General features: G+C 38.6%; 3 protein-coding genes across 3 annotated transcripts; 1 reads left to right on the top strand and 2 right to left on the bottom strand.

The window, feature by feature from the left end:
• Positions 1 to 777: 777 nt before the first annotated feature.
• LOC113757501 (cysteine-rich receptor-like protein kinase 28) lies at positions 778 to 3,811 on the bottom strand. The gene is made up of 5 exons (XM_027300753.1): positions 3,509 to 3,811; positions 2,788 to 2,918; positions 1,556 to 1,685; positions 1,257 to 1,338; positions 778 to 1,133 (listed from the first exon to the last, which is right to left on the bottom strand). The coding sequence occupies exons 1-5, from the start codon at positions 3,809 to 3,811 to the stop codon at positions 778 to 780; spliced, it is 1,002 nt and encodes a 333-aa protein (XP_027156554.1).
• Positions 3,168 to 7,338, bottom strand: LOC113760622 (LRR receptor-like serine/threonine-protein kinase EFR). Its single transcript, XM_027303274.1, has 3 exons — positions 6,395 to 7,338; positions 3,985 to 5,975; positions 3,168 to 3,873 (listed from the first exon to the last, which is right to left on the bottom strand). The coding sequence occupies exons 1-3, from the start codon at positions 7,314 to 7,316 to the stop codon at positions 3,817 to 3,819; spliced, it is 2,970 nt and encodes a 989-aa protein (XP_027159075.1). The 5' UTR covers positions 7,317 to 7,338; the 3' UTR covers positions 3,168 to 3,816.
• A 1,512-nt stretch (positions 7,339 to 8,850) lies between these two features.
• On the top strand, positions 8,851 to 12,191 carry LOC113757513. The gene is made up of 2 exons (XM_027300757.1): positions 8,851 to 11,349; positions 11,940 to 12,191. Exons 1-2 carry the CDS (start codon positions 8,851 to 8,853, stop codon positions 12,189 to 12,191), a joined length of 2,751 nt encoding a protein of 916 aa, XP_027156558.1.
• Positions 12,192 to 17,944: the final 5,753 nt, after the last annotated feature.

The raw sequence follows: 17,944 nt of genomic DNA on the forward strand, positions 1-17,944 counted from the left end.
TTTTCAAAAACAAAAAAAAAAAAAAAGATTCCGTTCAAATGAATACGCCCAGAGGAAGAGTATTTCACTGACAAGCTGGAGTGCATTTTATTGATCTTTATATTAACTTTAAACTGATGTAGAAAGTGTCCAGGTGGAAGGATCAACATGAAACAAGTTGTAGCTGACCTGAAGAATATTAAACCAGGGAGAGGTTTAATGCTTTCCTGATGATCAACTACTCTAAAGATAATTGACTATAAATAAGGTAACACAGATTGCAAAAAGATTTTGATTTGGGATTCACGAGAATATTTTATTGCATGTAAGGAATTCTTTTGGTTAAATACTAGCTAATAAGTCTATAACCCTATAATTATTCAAAAGACATTAATTTCATATCAATGTTCGAGCTGTGGACTTGCTTTGACAGTAGACCACCAATCCCCCCCTGAGAGGTCAACCTATTTCAACAATTTTACTTTTTTTTTTCTAGGGAGCTGGTAGATACATCTATTGCAAGTTTGGGCCCAAAAGCTCCCAACTGTTGGGCATGAAAATTAGAACTACTAGACATTAAGTCCATGTTGGCAAAGACTTCAAATTTGTCAATTATGATTATAGACCTTGTGTAACCATTATAGGCGTTGGTTTCAATTGAATTAAAAGTCTAATGTGATACATTGTTATAAGTTCAAGTAACAAAATGCTTTACAAGAAATTTTAAGGAAGAAATGATGAATTCTAACAGTTCATAAACAACTGTAGAAGTTCTACCAATGACCGGAGATTATGATTTCAGTGCATTCTATCAATTGATAACAGTTTATAGTTGATATTGTTCATTTCTCTAAGCACTGTCTCCATATTGCTCCTCTCCCTTGAGGATTCTCTTGAGCAATTTAGAGCTATTTCCAAGATAAACGATATGCAATCCAGCTTTTCTGCAAAGTGTTCTTCATCCTTCTGCAACAAGTTGGTATCTATAATCTGATATAGAGCATTAGGCATAGAACTTTGCACCAAGTCCTTCAAGCTTGAATTGCCGTTGAATCTTGCATCATTAGGCTTTGTCCTTGTGAAGACTTCCATCAGCATGATTCCATAACTATAAACATCACATTTTGTCGATACGAGTCCTTCCAATCCATATTCTGCAAAGAATGCCAGGTTTAAACAGAGATTCACCAAAAAAAAAAAAAAAGATGTAAAATTTTGAAGGTAAATTAATTACAGAAAAACAGTACTTGATATATATGTTCAAGAAATCTACTAACCTGGTGCTACATAACCAAATGTAGCTATCGTTGCAGTGTGTGTAATACCATCTTCCTGACTCAACAACTTTGCAATGAACGACTGGGGTTGAATAACCGTTATGGAGATAATGCAATGCGCTGGCCAGATCAATCATTATGTTTAATCTTTGTTTCATATCTAGAAAACAGCTGGGCCAATGCAACCATTTCTCAAGACTTCCATCTGGCAGTAATTCAAGCACCAAAGCCTTAAAATCATTGTTAGAGCAACCGCTGATGACCTTGGTTAGATTTCGCTGGCGAAGGTTCCGTAGTACCTCACATTCTGTGTCTAAACTCTCGAGTGCCCTTTCAAGTTGTACATGGAATACTTTTACAGCAACTTTTCTCCCATCATTAAGAGTACCACAATAGACCGATCCAAATCCCCCAGTACCGAGCAATTGCCTTCATTATAGCAATTGATTACACATTCATATAGATGAAGGTTGCGTTTGATAAAATCAAAATCTGAAATCTAAAGTTTGAATTTTGAATTTATTAAATTATTGAATTGTTAAGTATTGAAATATTAACATTTGAACATATTTTGGATTAATTAATAAGTGTACAGTTTATCACTTATTTTTTGGAATAAATTATGTCTAGGCAATTCAAAGCCGCTTCCATCATTAAGATGCTGAATTGGGTTTGAACATATTAAAGTTTGAAACAATTAAATTTAAATACTAAATTGGATTATCAAATAGGACCGAAATCTATGTATGTATAATATTAGTTTACTGCAGTTTCACATTTTTCTATTTAAATGCTGTTTGAACTTTTTAGTTGTTCTTAGTATCTTGGGTTCAACTCTAATTTTCTCTTTTTTCAATGTGAATTTCATATTGGAAATTGAATAATCCTTTCTTCGTTTTCTAGTTATGCCCTTTTTTTTGGATTAATTGATATTGCTTATATAAAAATCATGTATTTCACTTTGCTAATCTTTTTATAGGGGAAAAACTAAAATCAGGCCAAAATTGGAGGGTCAGAGGGCCCTTTTTTTTTTCCCTTCTGCATAGAGGGTTGGAGGCAGAGCATCAATTTTTCATGCAACCCCAATGGATAGGAAGTGTACCTTTTCCCCATGCTATTCTTGACCGTGTCAGTTTTTAATTTGCTCTCGTCGTTGTCAAGGGAGAAGTATTTACAAAAATATATAAAAAAAAAGGAAGAAGGATTAAACACAATTTTCAAACTCCAACTATTTCTTTCGAGTTAAGTGTGGAATTTTTGTCAGCCACCGTAACATGGTTGTTTCTATTTGGTGCGCTAAGAGCAGTAACGTTATGTCAAAGTGTTCTTTGAACGCTTTCCATACACTTGCAAGTATTCTTTCATTTTCTATCACGAATCAAGCCTTAATTCTTGGGAAAATTTCTCTACGCATCCCGGCAAAATGGTAGCAATCCGCCAATAATCTGTGTCGACAACTTTGTCCAGCAGAAGTATTTTGGTGCCGAGTTGGGGTGTTCAAAAGATATGGATCGCTAGCAATTAAACACACAATCTCCAGACAAATTTTTCTGCTAATGCTTTCAGTACAAACACATGGTACTCTGAACTTAGTCCTAACACACCCTTAAGGAGAATCCAGATTGTTGGTTCGAGGGAAAGAGAATTGGACGAAATTACTTCCTATATATTCCAAGCCAAGCAGGGTACATTAATTCTGTCATTTACTGGCATGATGAAGAAGTCAGAGAGATTCTTAGTTTTCCACCTAGATTAGACTAGCTGCCATTTTGAATGAACTTTATTACTGAGTTCATCTAGGCGGATTGGACTGACAAAGTAGTGAAAGATGTAAACAGCGCATGCGTTTCCTAAAACTAAAAATTGCTTATTAATTTGATTTGTCTGTTCATCAATTTGTGGAAATCAACATTATGCACAACAGAATTCTAAATTATGACAATGATTGTTCATTTGCCAATGTCCTTGTTTTTACAGAATCTACTGCACCAAATATAATATGTGAATTTCTACATAAATAACCAAGACTTAAACAAAAGAATGCAGAATTATAAATAAACAGGGAAGCAAGGAAAGCGATTTGGTGGGAACTAACCATGCAGAATTCTGGCAATGGTGGTCTGAATAGCACTTGGACAATGAAATTTATTTCTCCTTCATGTTTCAAATCTTGGTATCGTCCTGCAACGCAAGATATTGTAAAGATTATTTAATTAGAACGATCTTGTTTCGTTGGATTAAGTTGTAAGAACATGCTTTCGTGCTGAAGTATCTGATAAAGTGTCAAGTTGGCGCTTTATCTTCTTGAGCGCTGCCAAGACATCTTTCATATTCATCCGATCCTGTGGACACTCAGTGCAGCAACTTAAAGCCAAATTGAAGATCATTGAAACACACTCCAATTTCCCATTAAAATGCTCATCTTGTTGCTTGAGTAAGTTGGCATCTGTAACATGGATAGTTGCAGTGGGTAGAGATTTTTCAATCCAACTCTTCAGGCTCAAATCTTCACTGAACATTTCATCACTCGGCTTCATTCTTGAAAATGTTTCCATCAGAACTATGCCAAAACTATATACATCAATTCTCGTTGACACCAGCCCTTCAAGTCCATATTCTACAAGATAAGGACAATCTATCACAGTTAAACGGAAAATCAATTGAAAAGAAGTCAATTGACAAATAATTCATGTACAAATCAAATAAAAAGAAGTCAAATATGTTCAACCTGGTGCCATGTATCCAAGCGTTGCAAGAGTCTCGGTATGCAGAACACTATACCTTCATCCAGAAACTTTGTGATACCAAAATCACTTACATGAGCAATCATGTTTTCATCAAGCAATATATTGCTAGGCTTCAAATCACAATGAACCACTGGTGTTACATAACCAAAATGGAGATATTCCAATGCCGAAGCAACATCCACCATTATGCTTATTCTTTGGACTAGATCCAAGCAATGGTCATTGGAGTACAACCATTTCTCAAGGCTCCCATTTGACATATAATCAACCACCAAGGCTTTGAAGTCCAGGTTAGAGCAACTACCAATCACTTTAGTTAGGTTTCTATGGCGAAGGTTGCGTAGTACTTCACATTCCGTATCGAAACTCCTAGAAGTAATTTCTACTAGCAAAGAGAAAACTTTCACAGCAACAAGTGTCCCATCTGTTAGAGTACCTTTATATACAGATCCAAAACTTCCTTTGCCAAGTAAATTGCTTTCATCATAACCATCGGTTGCTTGAACAAGTTCATAATACGAAATCCATTTAGGCACTCCCAAGGATAAATCAGTATTTCCTGAAGTTTCATCCTTCCTTCGGCATCTCAGAATTAAAATTACCATGATTGTAGCAATTACAATTGCTGCAATACTTGATATAATGCCTGAAATTTGGAGTATTTTCTTTCGACTGTGAATCCGAGGAGAACTACAAGGAGGAACATGAAATCTTTGTGCACCACACAAGTCATCATTAAACATGAATGATTCGTATGTGAAGTTCTTGAAAGGACCACTAGAGGGAATTTCTCCTGTCAAGTGGTTGAAAGATAGATTAATGTATCTGAGATATAAAAGTGTCTCCAAGGACTTTGGGATTGGACCTGATAGATTATTATTGGATAGGTCCAGAATTTCCAAGCTTAACATACGTCGGAGTGAGTCTGGTATAGTTCCTTCAAGTTTATTGTGTGCTAAAGAAAGGCTGGCTAATCTTTCCAAACCCCCAATTGAACTTGGAACTTTCCCATTAAGGCGATTTCTTGATAAATCTAAATCCGCTAATGCCTGCATATTTTGAATTTCTTGAGGCAGGGAGCCAGTCAAAGCATTAGATGACAGATTCAAGGCCAGGAGATTATTGAGGTTACACAAACTAGCAGGTATGCTCGAGTTTAATAAGTTCCAACCGAAGTTAACTTCCCCCAAAGAAGTAATATTGCTTAAGCATGAGGGTATTGACCCCTGAAGCTGATTTTGGTCTAGATATAATACGTATAAGCTGTTTAAGCCACAAAGACTCTCTGGAACAGAACCACCCAATTGGTTATCTTCAAAATATAGAACTTGGAGATTTTGCAAACCTTTGATTGCCAGAGGAATGGATCCACTCAACTGATTTCCATGTAGACTCAAAATCCATAGATTGCTCAAGTTCCCAATTTCTTCTGGAATTTTCCCCTTGATTTCACAACTATATGCATATAGTCTTTCCAAAGAAGTTGAAAGATTCCCCACAGATATTGGCAGAAAACCATGCAATGGATTGTCACCGATTGATAAATCTTTTAGATAATTGCAATTCGTCAAGTGACTGATGAAGCTCAATTCTGTTGACGAAGGTTCAGTTGTCAGATGATTTCCAGCGAGATCTAGTCTAGTTAGAACCCTTAGATCCCCGAGAGAGTTGGGAATTGGACCACTGAATTTGTTTCCGGCCAATTGTAAAATACTCAGTTGAGATGCATTGGAGATCGAGTCTGGTATCACTCCATCAAACTTATTCACACTGAGATAAAGCTCCTCAAGGTTGATCAATCCGTAACCAACAGTTGATGGAATATTCCCCGAAAAACTATTGTTCATAAGGTCCAGCACTTGTAGTGAAGAGATGTTGAATATTTGAGTTGGTATAGAACCAGTTAGGCTATTGTTGCTCAAACTGAGTAATTCCAGATGCTTTAGGTGTCCAAGCTTTGGCGGAATTGAACCTGTAGACTTGTGAAGTTTACGAATGTTAATGCAGTGGATGAATTTGAAACCTAATAGAGTTTGATTAAATGCTCTTCCAACTAAATGTAAGAAAATTCATCTAATTATCAACTTGGGGTCCTAATTGTAGTTCCATAAGCAAGGTTAAATTCTGAATACGTCTTTGTAGTCACTATGCAAGGTTAAACTCTTTGTATTTCTTAATTTTAGTCCCTTAAAACTAGTTATTTTTACTTCAACACTGCCTTTTTATCCAAGTGAAAGTGTCATACATCTCATTTTTAAACGTTCCAAAAATTTTTGTCAACTTCAAAATGTCAAAGTTCAATCTCTTTTTTTTTTAAAAGCAACCTTGATCCAGGAACAGCAAAATAATGACTTCAAATAATTTCTCAGAATACAAAAGCTAGGATGGTACCGCTTAATTCGTTGGAGCCAAGATCCAGTTCGTCGAGCATCGTCAAGTTCCCAAATTCTTCTGGTATCACTCCACTAAATTTGTTGCTATAGATCGACAGCTTTTGGAGTTTTGAACATTGTGACAATTGTGCCGGCAGGACGCCAGCAAACGCGTTGAAGCCAAGGTCAAGCCGCGTGAGTCTTTGAAGATTTACGCACATGTTGACCGGAAGACTTCCAGATAGGCTATTACCTTCAAAAGACAGAGTCTCCAATGAGGAAATATTGATCATCTCCACCGGCAAAGGACCTGAAAGCTGATTGTAGTTCACGGTTAACGTTTTCAATTTACTCAGATTCCCAATCTCCGCTGGAATTGCTCCTTGCAGAGAATTATATGACAGAATTAGTCTCTCTAGGTTGGACATGTTGGAGATAGAAGGTGGGATAGAACCTGCAAAGCTGTTGTTCTTGAGAGAAAAGTAATGGAGTTTTTGCAAGGAACCGACCCAAGAGGGAATAGATCCACCTAGCTTGTTAGCGGTGAGATTAAGGACCCGTAGCCTGCGCAAATGGATCAATTCATGGGGAAGTTCTCCTTGGAAGTTGTTCCAGCTCATATCCAGCGACACTAGAAAGGACAGATTCCCCAGTTGGGGAGGAATTGTGCCGGTAAGACCCAATTTGGAGATATTCAAGGCAATCACTCTGTAGTGATGAGAGCCGCAAGTGACCCCTCTCCAGTCACAAACTGAGGTTGCAAAGGACCAGTTTTTTGCCAGAATTTGATGCGGATCTGACCTGATTTTATCTCTCAAATCAAGAAGTGCTAATTGATCAGTGGTAACATTTGTGGTGGTCATGGCTAAGCTAGCTAAAACATAACTCAGCAAGGAGAGTCCAACTCCAGTGGGGAAATAGCAGTAGTACGTCTTCTTCATGACTATACAGTGTTTACACAAGGCTGATCACCTGCGATGACTTGCAACCAAGTGCTACTTCAGTTGTATATAGAATACTTACTAGACGGTGGGGACAACATCTAACTCACTATCCTATGGGACCAAGGATTTGGCATATTTTGTCCTTTGGGAGTTGCGTTCGGCTTAGTTTGGTACTAGTACTGCTACTGCTACTTTCTGTATTTTTTTTTCTTTTAAAAATAAAACATATGTTTGGTGTGGTCTTTCTAAAACAAAAAGGCGGGCGATAACTGTATCGGTTGCAGCGGCTGGTAGGTTACTGCAACCTTCTTGTATTGATGACCTGGATTCCAGAAATTTATGGATATCTTAGGTGTCAATAAATATTCTACTAATTGTAAATTTCTAATCCCACGCATCCAGCTTCAACGATTGATCGTGCTCCATTGTTAGGTGCCCAAGAGTATTCTTCACCCGCATACTAATCCTTAATTCTTCCTCAAGTTTTGTGGTGGTAGTATTTTCGTTTGTTCTTGACTTTAATTAACCTTTGATTTACTTTCAAAGTAAACTCTACTCTTTTTTTTTTTTTTTTAAGTCGATCGATCGATATAAATACGCGCAATTCTACACGACGGAAACATGCAATTGGCGTGTGTGCTGCTCAAAAGTAGAATTGAAGGATTGTTATCTTTTTCTGCATTGTTGAGTTAGACAGTACTTATGGCTTCTTCTTTTTTTATTTTTTTTTTAAAAAAAAATTGCCAAAAGGGTATGAAAGGTCCGGTATGGGGCCACCTTACTATTAATTAGTACATTAGAGGTTAGTAAGTAATACCAATAATAGGCGGGGTGGTTTGGTTAGTTTAGGCAGCAGCTCAGCGGATCATGGGAAGTAGTAGTACGCAGTCGCTGCTGTTTGTAAGGATATCTGTCAGGATAGCAGATAGGAATACATATTAGTGGAGCGGCACCGTTTAAGGGATTGGGGAAATTAATTGGTAGAACGGCACCGTTTAAGAGAATAGGGCAATTGCTAAGAAAGAACGGCAATGTTTTGGCTAATTGATTAGTTAGTTACGGTAGTTAGCTTAGCAACAATAAATGGGACCCACTTCTTGTAACAAACAGACAATTACCAGAATTGATTTCATTTCTTCTTCTCTCTCGGCTCTCTCTCTCTCTCTATCTTTCTCTCTCTCACTCTCCTTCCCTCCCCTGTTTTCCATTCTTTCTAATCAATCGACTAAATTCATCATTTCATTAATTCAATCCGTGACAAATTGGCATCAGAGCTAGCGAAATCCTTGGACACAATCATGGCAGAAAGCACCAGATTCAAGACCTTGGAAGAACAAGTGAGGAAATAGGAGGCTAAGCTACAAGAAATCATGGAGAATCTTCAATCCTCGCAATCTTCGCAGCAGCAGATCAGAGGCAAGATTCGCCAAGAACTGGAAGAAAGCAATAGGCGCATGGAAAGCTTGGTAACTGGAATGGAGCAGAAATTTGGCGCAATTTTAGAACAAAAATTCAGCTCACTAATCTGAATATGACTGGTGCGAGGGAGAAACTGCCAGATGAGGAAGTCAGGGGAAGAACAGAACAAACACCATCGCTATTACTGACTCCCCCTTCTCAACTCAGATTGTATCCAAAAGCAGAAGTTACGAGAGCTTTCAGACAGGAAGGTAAAGTCCAAGTGCCAAATCCCCCAAAAATTGATTTACAATTGTTTTCAGGAGAGAATCCGAGAGATTGGCTGAGAAAGTGTAACAAGTATTTCATTAACTATCAAATTCCGAATGAGCAAAAAGTAGCTATCGTAGAGATGTATCTTGATGGAAAGGCAGACAGGTGGTTCCAAGGGGTGAGGATTGAGAAGCCTAGGCTAACCTGGGAAGAGTTTGGGGAGATTCTGTGTAAAAGATTCAATGATAATGACTATAAAGACATAATTAAGGAATTCAACAAATTACAACAGGAAGGAAGTGTGGAAGAATACCAGGAGAGGTTTGAAAAATTAAAGCCACTAATGTTGGCCAAGAACAAAAACCTTGATGAGAGCTACTTTACCTCCAGTTTCATCAGTGGCCTGAAAGAAGAAATTAAGCCTATGGTGAAGATGCTGAAGCCTGCTACACTGTCAGAGGCCTTTGAGATCTCTCTGTGGCAAGAACGCAACATTAAAGTCCAGTTCAGAGGGGTTAGAGAAGGCCACAGAAATGTTGCAGAAAGTACGTTTGGCATGACCAAAGGCACTACTCCTACAGCAACCAACATCAACAAATACAAGATACCTTCAACTAGTAATTTCAGGAACACAAAATTTAAGAACTTACAAACTGACCATCAGGATCCTAAGAGGATTTCACCTCAAGAAATTCAGTACAGGAGAAACCACGGATTGTGCTTTAAGTGTGGGGACAAGTATGGACCTGGACACCAATGTAAGTTAGGACACTTGAACTTTCTGATTGGTGAAGAAGAGGAGGACTCAATGTTCGAAGATGCACTGGGGGAACAAGATAACCAAACTGGAAATCCTGGCCAAGTGATGGAAATGTCCTTTCATGCATTGTCTGAGGCCTTAAAAAGGAAGACTATCACATTAACAGGGAAGCTGGATGGGGAAGAGGTGTTGATCCTAGTGGATACTGGCAGTTCAGATAGCTATATCAACAGTGAATTAGTCATTGGCATGGATATCAAGTACCAAATGGTCTCAAATCCTTTTTCTGTGATCATGGGAAATGGCACCTGTGTTACTAGTAATGCACTTTGTCCAGATGTAATGTGGGAAGTCAATCAGTACAAGTTCAGGTTTGATCTTAAAGTAATGGAGTTGGGAGAATGGGATATTATATTGGGAGTGGATTGGATAGTGCACTTCAGTCCAATCACATTTGATTTCCATCAGTTAAGAATCTCTCTGTTCAACCAAGGACAAACCGTACACCTACAAGGACAAGCTGAGAACTGTGATCTGGACTTGATCAGAGGGAAGGACTTGAGGTATTTCATTGAGTATAAGAGACAGGTGTGTGTAGCCATGGAATGGAAGCAAAATAAGGATGGAAATGAGCATACCATACCCAGAGAAGTGGAGGATATCCTCAGTGAATATGCTGATGTCTTCAAGACACCTGATTCTTTACCTCCAAGAAGGAGCATTCACCATAAGATTACTCTGAAACCAGGCTCTCAACCAGTCAAGCTCAAGCCATACCGTTACCCTCACTCTCAAAAAGGAGAAATAGAAAGACAAGTTACAGAAATGTTGGGGAACGGAATAGTTATACACAGCACCAGTCCATTTGCATCTCCAGTGCTGCTAGTCAAAAAGAAAGAAGGCACTTGGGAGTTCTGTGTGGACTATAGGAAATTGAATGAGATGACTGTTAAAGACAAATATCCAATACCAAATGTAGAGGAACTACTAGATGAGTTGGCAGGACCTGTGTTCAAGTCTAAGCAGGACCTAACAGCAGGCTATCACCAGATTCGAGTCAAGGCTGAGGATACTCACAAGACAGCATTTCAAACTCATTGTGGCCATTATGAGTTCCTGGTAATGCCGTTTGGCCTTACCAATGCACTAGCCACCTTTCAATCTCTGATGAACCAGGTATTTCAACCATATTTGAGGAAATTCGTTTTGGTATTCTTTGATGATATACTAGTCTACAGTCCTACATTGGAGTCACATGTTCAGCATCTGAAAACAGTGCTCGATACTCTAAGACAGAACCAACTGTATGCAGAAAAATCTAAATGCTCTTTTGCTCAGAAAACAGTAGACTATTTGGGGCATACTATTTCTGAGAAAGGTGTTAGTATGGATCAATCTAAGATTGACTGTATCTTGAAGTGGCCTATACCACAGACTGTGAAAGAATTGAGGAGCTTTTTGGGATTGACAGGGTACTATAGGAGGTTCATACAATATTATGGACAAATATGTAAACCTTTGACTGAACTTTTGAAGAAAGATAGCTTCACATGGAATGAAGGTGCTCAGAGCTCTTTTGAGAAATTGAAGGAACTAATGGTTGTAGACACCAAATTTTTTTATTTTTAACTTTATTTGTTTAATTAATTTAATTTTGCTTTATTGGTTTCAATTCTAGAGTTTTTATTTTATTTTTGTTCTAGTTCATTTTATTTTATTATTTTTATTTTATTTTATTATTTTTTGCCTTCATACTAATTTTCAAAAAAAAAAAAAAGAGGAATATGAAAAATACAAAAAATACAAAATGTGTGGATAGGTGGAAGTGTGCATGTTGGACAAGTGTACAAAATAATCATTAGACAAGTGTCTAAAGAATTATAGGACAAGTGTATAGAGGGGTAGGTGTCAAGGACACTGGTGGGGCTTAGGGAATTTTAAAAACAAAAAAGGAAAAAGAAGAAACAAGCTACGGAGAGGCAGGAATGGAAAAAGGAAAGCAAAAAACAAAAAGAAGAAAAATAGGGAAGGCTTCGGAGAGAAAAAGCAAGGGGTCTGAGAGCTTGGGAAAAAAGAGGGAAAACAGAGTAACCGCCGCAATCGACCACCCAAACCCTCCGATACTCAGATCAACGAAGCTACCACTGTCGGCTGCTACTAATCCTACCATCATCAACTTCATGGTCCAGCAGCAGCAGCAGAGATTTGTTGCTTACCAGACGTTCTCTAAGACTCCGCCCGCTGCTCCTGCTGCTACCAATCGGAAGCCCCTTCCTAATTCTGGCATTCAGCATCACCCTGACATCAACGGCAATGGACCGCCTAACTTGAATTCGCCACCATTGCCTGCAAGCCTTCATTGGAGAAGCACGGAATCTGGGTTTGAGGAAAAACCAGAGGAAGAGGAAGCAAACCGATGGGCGAAGGGATGGTGTCGCTGAAGTTTCAGAAATGACTCGCCGCCAGCATCCTCAAGTGCGTCAGAGGCAAGGTCTGGCTAGCCAAGCAGTCAACGAAGTTTCCATGGCCAAATCCAGATTGAAGAAGGTAAGCCGCCATTGTCTTTCAAATTTCAGTTTTATTCAAGCATTCAAAGCCTGTTTTGTATTTTTATTTTCACGTTTGTGGCTAGTAGCAAATTTTTCTGTTGAGTTATTCATGAACTGGAAGTATGTCTGTTTTGGATGTCGATTGGACTGAAGTTTCCTGTGTTTTGACAAAATTTTGGGGTTGAATATAGCTTTAGTTGAGTAGAAGATTAGTAAAATTTCTGATGCCCTCAACCTGTTCGACGAATTGCCTGAGAAACTTTGATGTATTGCTGTCTTGCATCTTTCTTTTTCCGTTCCCTTATGCTTCCCATTTTCTGGGTTTTGTTGTCTGTTACCGAATTTGGCATGTCCCTGTTTGCGAAGAAAGCTGAAATGGCATCTGATGTATTTTGATCTTCAATGGTTTAATGTTCTTGATTTGGGTATGTTAATCAAAAGGGGTTGTGATAGGGCTTGGAGGAGCATTCAATGAAGACCTATCGAAGTCATGTGCCTAGCTAGCAAATGTAATAGTTAGGGCTTTAATTGTCTTATGTGTCTTGCATGCTTAGTTACTACGTGTTAATTTGCTTTGTTAGGGCCTTGCATCTAGTCGAGCATGCTAAATGTTATGTGCTATGTGTTTATAAGTGTTTGGCATGTCTACTTGCTTTCCATAGTGTGGATGAATGGAATGGATGAATGTACGTCACCACACTAGTCCAACGCTAGTTGTGGCTTCTTTTATTGTTTCCACTAGTCTAATGCTAGTAGGAATTCATAGAAAGGGCTAGTCCAACGCTAGACCCAATAGGATTTTTCCTTTGTTTTTCATTAATGCATTATTTGCCTGTTCACCACATATCATGCATTTTTCCTTAGTTTTATCATCTGGCATGCTCCTCGATTTCCCTTTCCCCTCATTTTAGGTCTTGCATCTCATGCTAGTTAGGGTACATTTGCCTGAAGAGTCCCCTTCTGATAAAGGAAACGAGCGAGTGTGGCTACTCGATAGCCTTAGCACGCTAGTTTTGCTTTCTAATCAAAGGAAAAATCGAAGTCGAAAAGTTAGGAGTCATTCCCATACCCGACCTGATGCATTCCTTTAGGTTCATTCATTCTCATTTATCATTTACTCATTTTTTTCCAATTCACATTTCCTCATCACCTTTCCTTTCCTTATTGTTCATTTTGATTTCTACTTCACAAAATTGCACTTAATTACACCTATATGCACTTATCACTATATTTCATACACTTGCACACAAACATTTGGATTTTTTTTATATAATTTCACACATGCACCTTTTTCATACACTTGCACACAAACACTTGGCTTTTTCATACAATTTCACACGTGCACCTTTTTATACACTTGCACGTTTGCACTTTAGCCATCATTTGCATTAATCGACCTCTATAAGGTTTTCCTTCATTGGCCGCCGCAACTCATGTGGTTGGGACCAAAAACCTTACAAGAGACATTTTAGAATTTAGGTTTGCATTTTTTCTTTCTTTTTGCATTCATCTAGTCAAATCCAAAACATGCACTACATATTTTTGGTAGAAAAATTGGGAAAGGTGGGGCTAAATCACGCAACTAGCCTTGGCTAGGTCGAAGGGGTGCCTTGGATTTTTATCCTTGCCTTCCCCTTCGTCAAATGTGACTCCCGAACCTTTTTCGTTGGTTTACGTGGACTAGGAGTCGTTTTAAAAAGGGTTTTTTACTGCTTGTCTTTAAAAATTCATTTTTGGGTGACTTGGTACACCCTAAATCTATACCAAGTGGCGACTCCGTTTTTATATTTGAAAACCCTTTTTAAATTTCATTTGGCCAAATCGTCGCATTCTAAAGTCCCATGGCCTTTTATTTTTCTTTTCACACGTTCACATATTCCACACTATTCACACACCACCACACTACACACATTCATTCAAAAAGTGGGGCGCGACAATGGTCACTGCACCCGTCCTTAAACTACCGGATTTCAGTAGACCTTTCATCATTGAGACTGATGCCAGTAGTGGAGGTCTAGGGGATATGTTAATGCAAGAAGGCCATCCTATTGCATTTCTGAGCAAGGCACTCTCCCCCAAGAACCTTGGACTATCTGTGTATGAGAAAGAACTCCTTGCTCTAGTAATGGCTGTCACTAAGTGGAAGCATTATCTGGTAGGACATCACTTCATCATCAGGACAGACCACCAATCTCTAAAGTATCTGCTGGACCAGAAACTCAATACTGTTCTACAACACAAGTGGCTGACCAAGTTACTGGGATTGGACTATGAAATTCAATACAAGAAGGGTGCTGAGAATCTGGCTGCTGATGCACTCTCAAGAAGACAAGGGAAGGATGTCTCAGTGGACTGCAATACTAGTTTCTGTCTGGCTCTATCGGCTGTTAGACCAGGCTGGATGGAGGAACTGATAAGGAGTTACGAAGGTGACCCTCAATGTCAAGAGATTATGTCCCTGTTACTGTTGGACTCTAAAATCTCAACCAGCCTACACACTGACAGAAGGAGTACTCAGATACCAAGGGAAGCTGTACGTAGGAACAGGAAATGACATCAGGAGCAAATTGGTCTCAGCTCTACATGACTCTACAATGGGGGGACACTCTGGACAGAATAGTTGCTGGCATAGGATTAAATCCTTGTTTTACTGGCCTGAGCTCAAGAATGATGTTATTGCCTATGTACGAGAGTGTGATGTGTGCCAAAGAAACAAGTCTGAACATCTTCCATATCCTGGCTTACTTCAGCCCATTCCAATCCCTCAACAAGCTTGGTCCCACATTTCTATGGACTTTATTGAGAAACTTCCCAAGTCTTAGGGCTATGATACTATACTGGTTGTAATAGATAGGTTCACTAAGTTTGGACATTTCCTACTATTAACACATCCTTTCTCAGCTAGGCAGGTTGCACAAGTGTTCCTAGATAATGTTTTCAGGTTGTATGGATTGCCAGAATCGATTATCACTGACAGGGATTGAGTGTTCACTAGTTGTTTCTGGAAGGAACTATTCAAGCTAATGGGAATTCAGCTCAAATATTCTTCTTCCTATCACCCTCAGACAGATGGCCAGAGTGAGAGGCTCAATCAGTGTCTGGAATCCTACCTGAGGTGTATGACTTGTGAGTTTCTATCTCAGTGGAGCATGTGGATACCTACTGCAGAATGGTGGTACAATTCTGCATACCGCACCAGCTTGGAGCTTTCTCCATTTGAAGTCTTGTTTGGCTATAAACCAACACCTCTCCCTTTAGGACCATATCAGGACTCAGTAATACCTGCTGCAACTCAAACATTACAGGAAAGGGCCAGAATTACCACTAGCATCAAGGAACACTTATCCAAAGCTCAAAATAGGATGAAACATTTTGATGATAAACATAGGACGGAGCGAGAATTTGTAGTAGGGGACTGGGTATTCTTAAAATTGCAACCTTATAGGCAACAGTCTACATCTGTGAGGAAGTGCTTGAAGCTTTCTGCTAAGTACTATGGTCCCTTCCAGGTTGAAAAGAGGATTGGACAGGTAGCTTATAGACTGAAACTTCCTGCAGGGGCCAGAGTGCATCCGGTCTTTCATGTATCCTTACTTAAGAAGAAGGTAGGTCCTCTCCAACAACTGTCTACAACATTACCAGAATGGGACGAGCATGATCTGTGCCCCCTTAAACCAGATATGATCCTGAAGCGTAGGGCAATCTTACGTGATGGACAGCCTGTGGTACAACTCTTGATCAAATGGAATCACCTCAGTTTTGATGAAGCATCCTGGGAAGATAAAGCCTTCATCGAGCAACAATTTCCAGATTTTGCAGACTTGAGGACAAGTCAGATCGCAAGGGGAAGGGATTGTCAGGATAGCAGATAGGAATACATATTAGTGGAACGGCACCGTTTAAGGGATTGGGGAAATTAATTGGTAGAACGGCAACGTTTTGGCTAATTGATTAGTTAGTTACGGTAGTTACCTTAGCAACAATAAATGGGACCCACTTCTTGTAACAAACAGACAATTACCAGAATTGATTTCATTTCTTCTTCTCTCTCGGCTCTCTCTCTCTCTGTCTTTCTCTCTCTCACTCTCCTTCCCTCCCCTATTTTCCATTCTTTCTAATCAATCGACTAAATTCATCATTTCATTAATTCAATCCGTGACAATATCCGAATGCGACCCCAACACCAAAAGTACGAATCCACCACATGGGAAAGGGCAGACAGCAATCTGTTGAGGTTTTGTTGGGGTTGGGTTTGGGAACTAAGGGGCTAACCCACAACGGGCTTACGTGGCGCAAAATGGTAGGTTCACGTCTCCGCAAAAGAGAAACGAGAGGCTGCGGAGGGGAGATGCCAAATGGATTATGGATGTCGTGCTTTGCGTTTGCGCACATATGCCGGTGCTGCAATTGAACCACCAGAACGAGACGAGACGTGCATACCCAGCCACCACAATAATCTGTAACTATTTCTTTCTACAATTATATATATAGATAGTAGTATCAAACTTTTTACGAGAATTTGGTTCATCTAAAATTACGAAATCGAATTGATTATATTTAATTCTTTTATTACTAGTATTCGTATGTTTTCTAATTTAATTTCTTATTGCTATTATAGTTTTTGAATATCAAGGGCGTCCGATATTTAATTCAATTTAATAACCAAAAATCAATTAGAGTAGTTAAATCTGTAATTATTTAATTGCTTTACAATAATGGTAACTGACATAATTGGATTTGTGTCAGGGGACATATAAGTTAATTTAAAATAACTCTCGTAACGTGTTATTTGATTAGAATAGGGCTTTTCTAATTCTTAAAGTAATTGAAAATTTGAACTCTAAAATTGTACCTAGGGTTATTTCTTGATTAGGGCAGTAGTTAACGATCATACCTTAATCACCAATATAGCAAGAAGAAGTTGATTGTCATCGCGTGTTTGACAGTTATAACTTTGTTTATCCGTTAATAAGTTAAATTATTATTGTATCAGTGATCAATTTTAGTGAACCATTTCCGAAATTATTCCATGGTTAGAATTTATTTATTAATGTTTCAATTTAATAACTTATCACTTAGGCCTTGTTATTTGAGTTATTTAATTATTCTCATTTTTATGAAAAAGCTCCCTTACTCTGTGTTCTAGAAGAAATGAATTATTTTAAATCCCTGTGGATTCGACCCTTCTCAACGTTATATGCAAAATTTATATTTCATTTCAATAGATATTTATTATTGTACAAACTCAACACCTGTCAAGTACAACCATTCATTACGCCAATTTTTTTGGCTATATTGAGCACTCGCTCTCAACTCACTTTCGGTCGCACTCGCTCTCTCAACTTCCTCATCTGTTTTTTCTCCAAGACATTTTTACAAGTCTTCGACGTGTATTCTGGGCTAACGGGCTAAGACAAACCAAGACGACCAAGACTTTGGGATGTCCAACGATGCTACAATGCCATTTTTCCACATAATCGGAACATTATCTTCCCATTCGACAGAGAACACAATTTTGTATCTTATACTTATCTTCCCAATCAAGCCGAAAGACATACAAAAAAATTTTGTTGATCTTAGACGTAAATCTATGACATTGTATTGCTTAAATTCATCAGTTAATCGTTTTCCTCAGTTGCAGTCTT

Source organism: Coffea eugenioides, chromosome 2, assembly GCF_003713205.1.
Source record: "Coffea eugenioides isolate CCC68of chromosome 2, Ceug_1.0, whole genome shotgun sequence".
In the NCBI taxonomy this organism is placed as follows: Eukaryota; Viridiplantae; Streptophyta; class Magnoliopsida; order Gentianales; family Rubiaceae; genus Coffea; species Coffea eugenioides.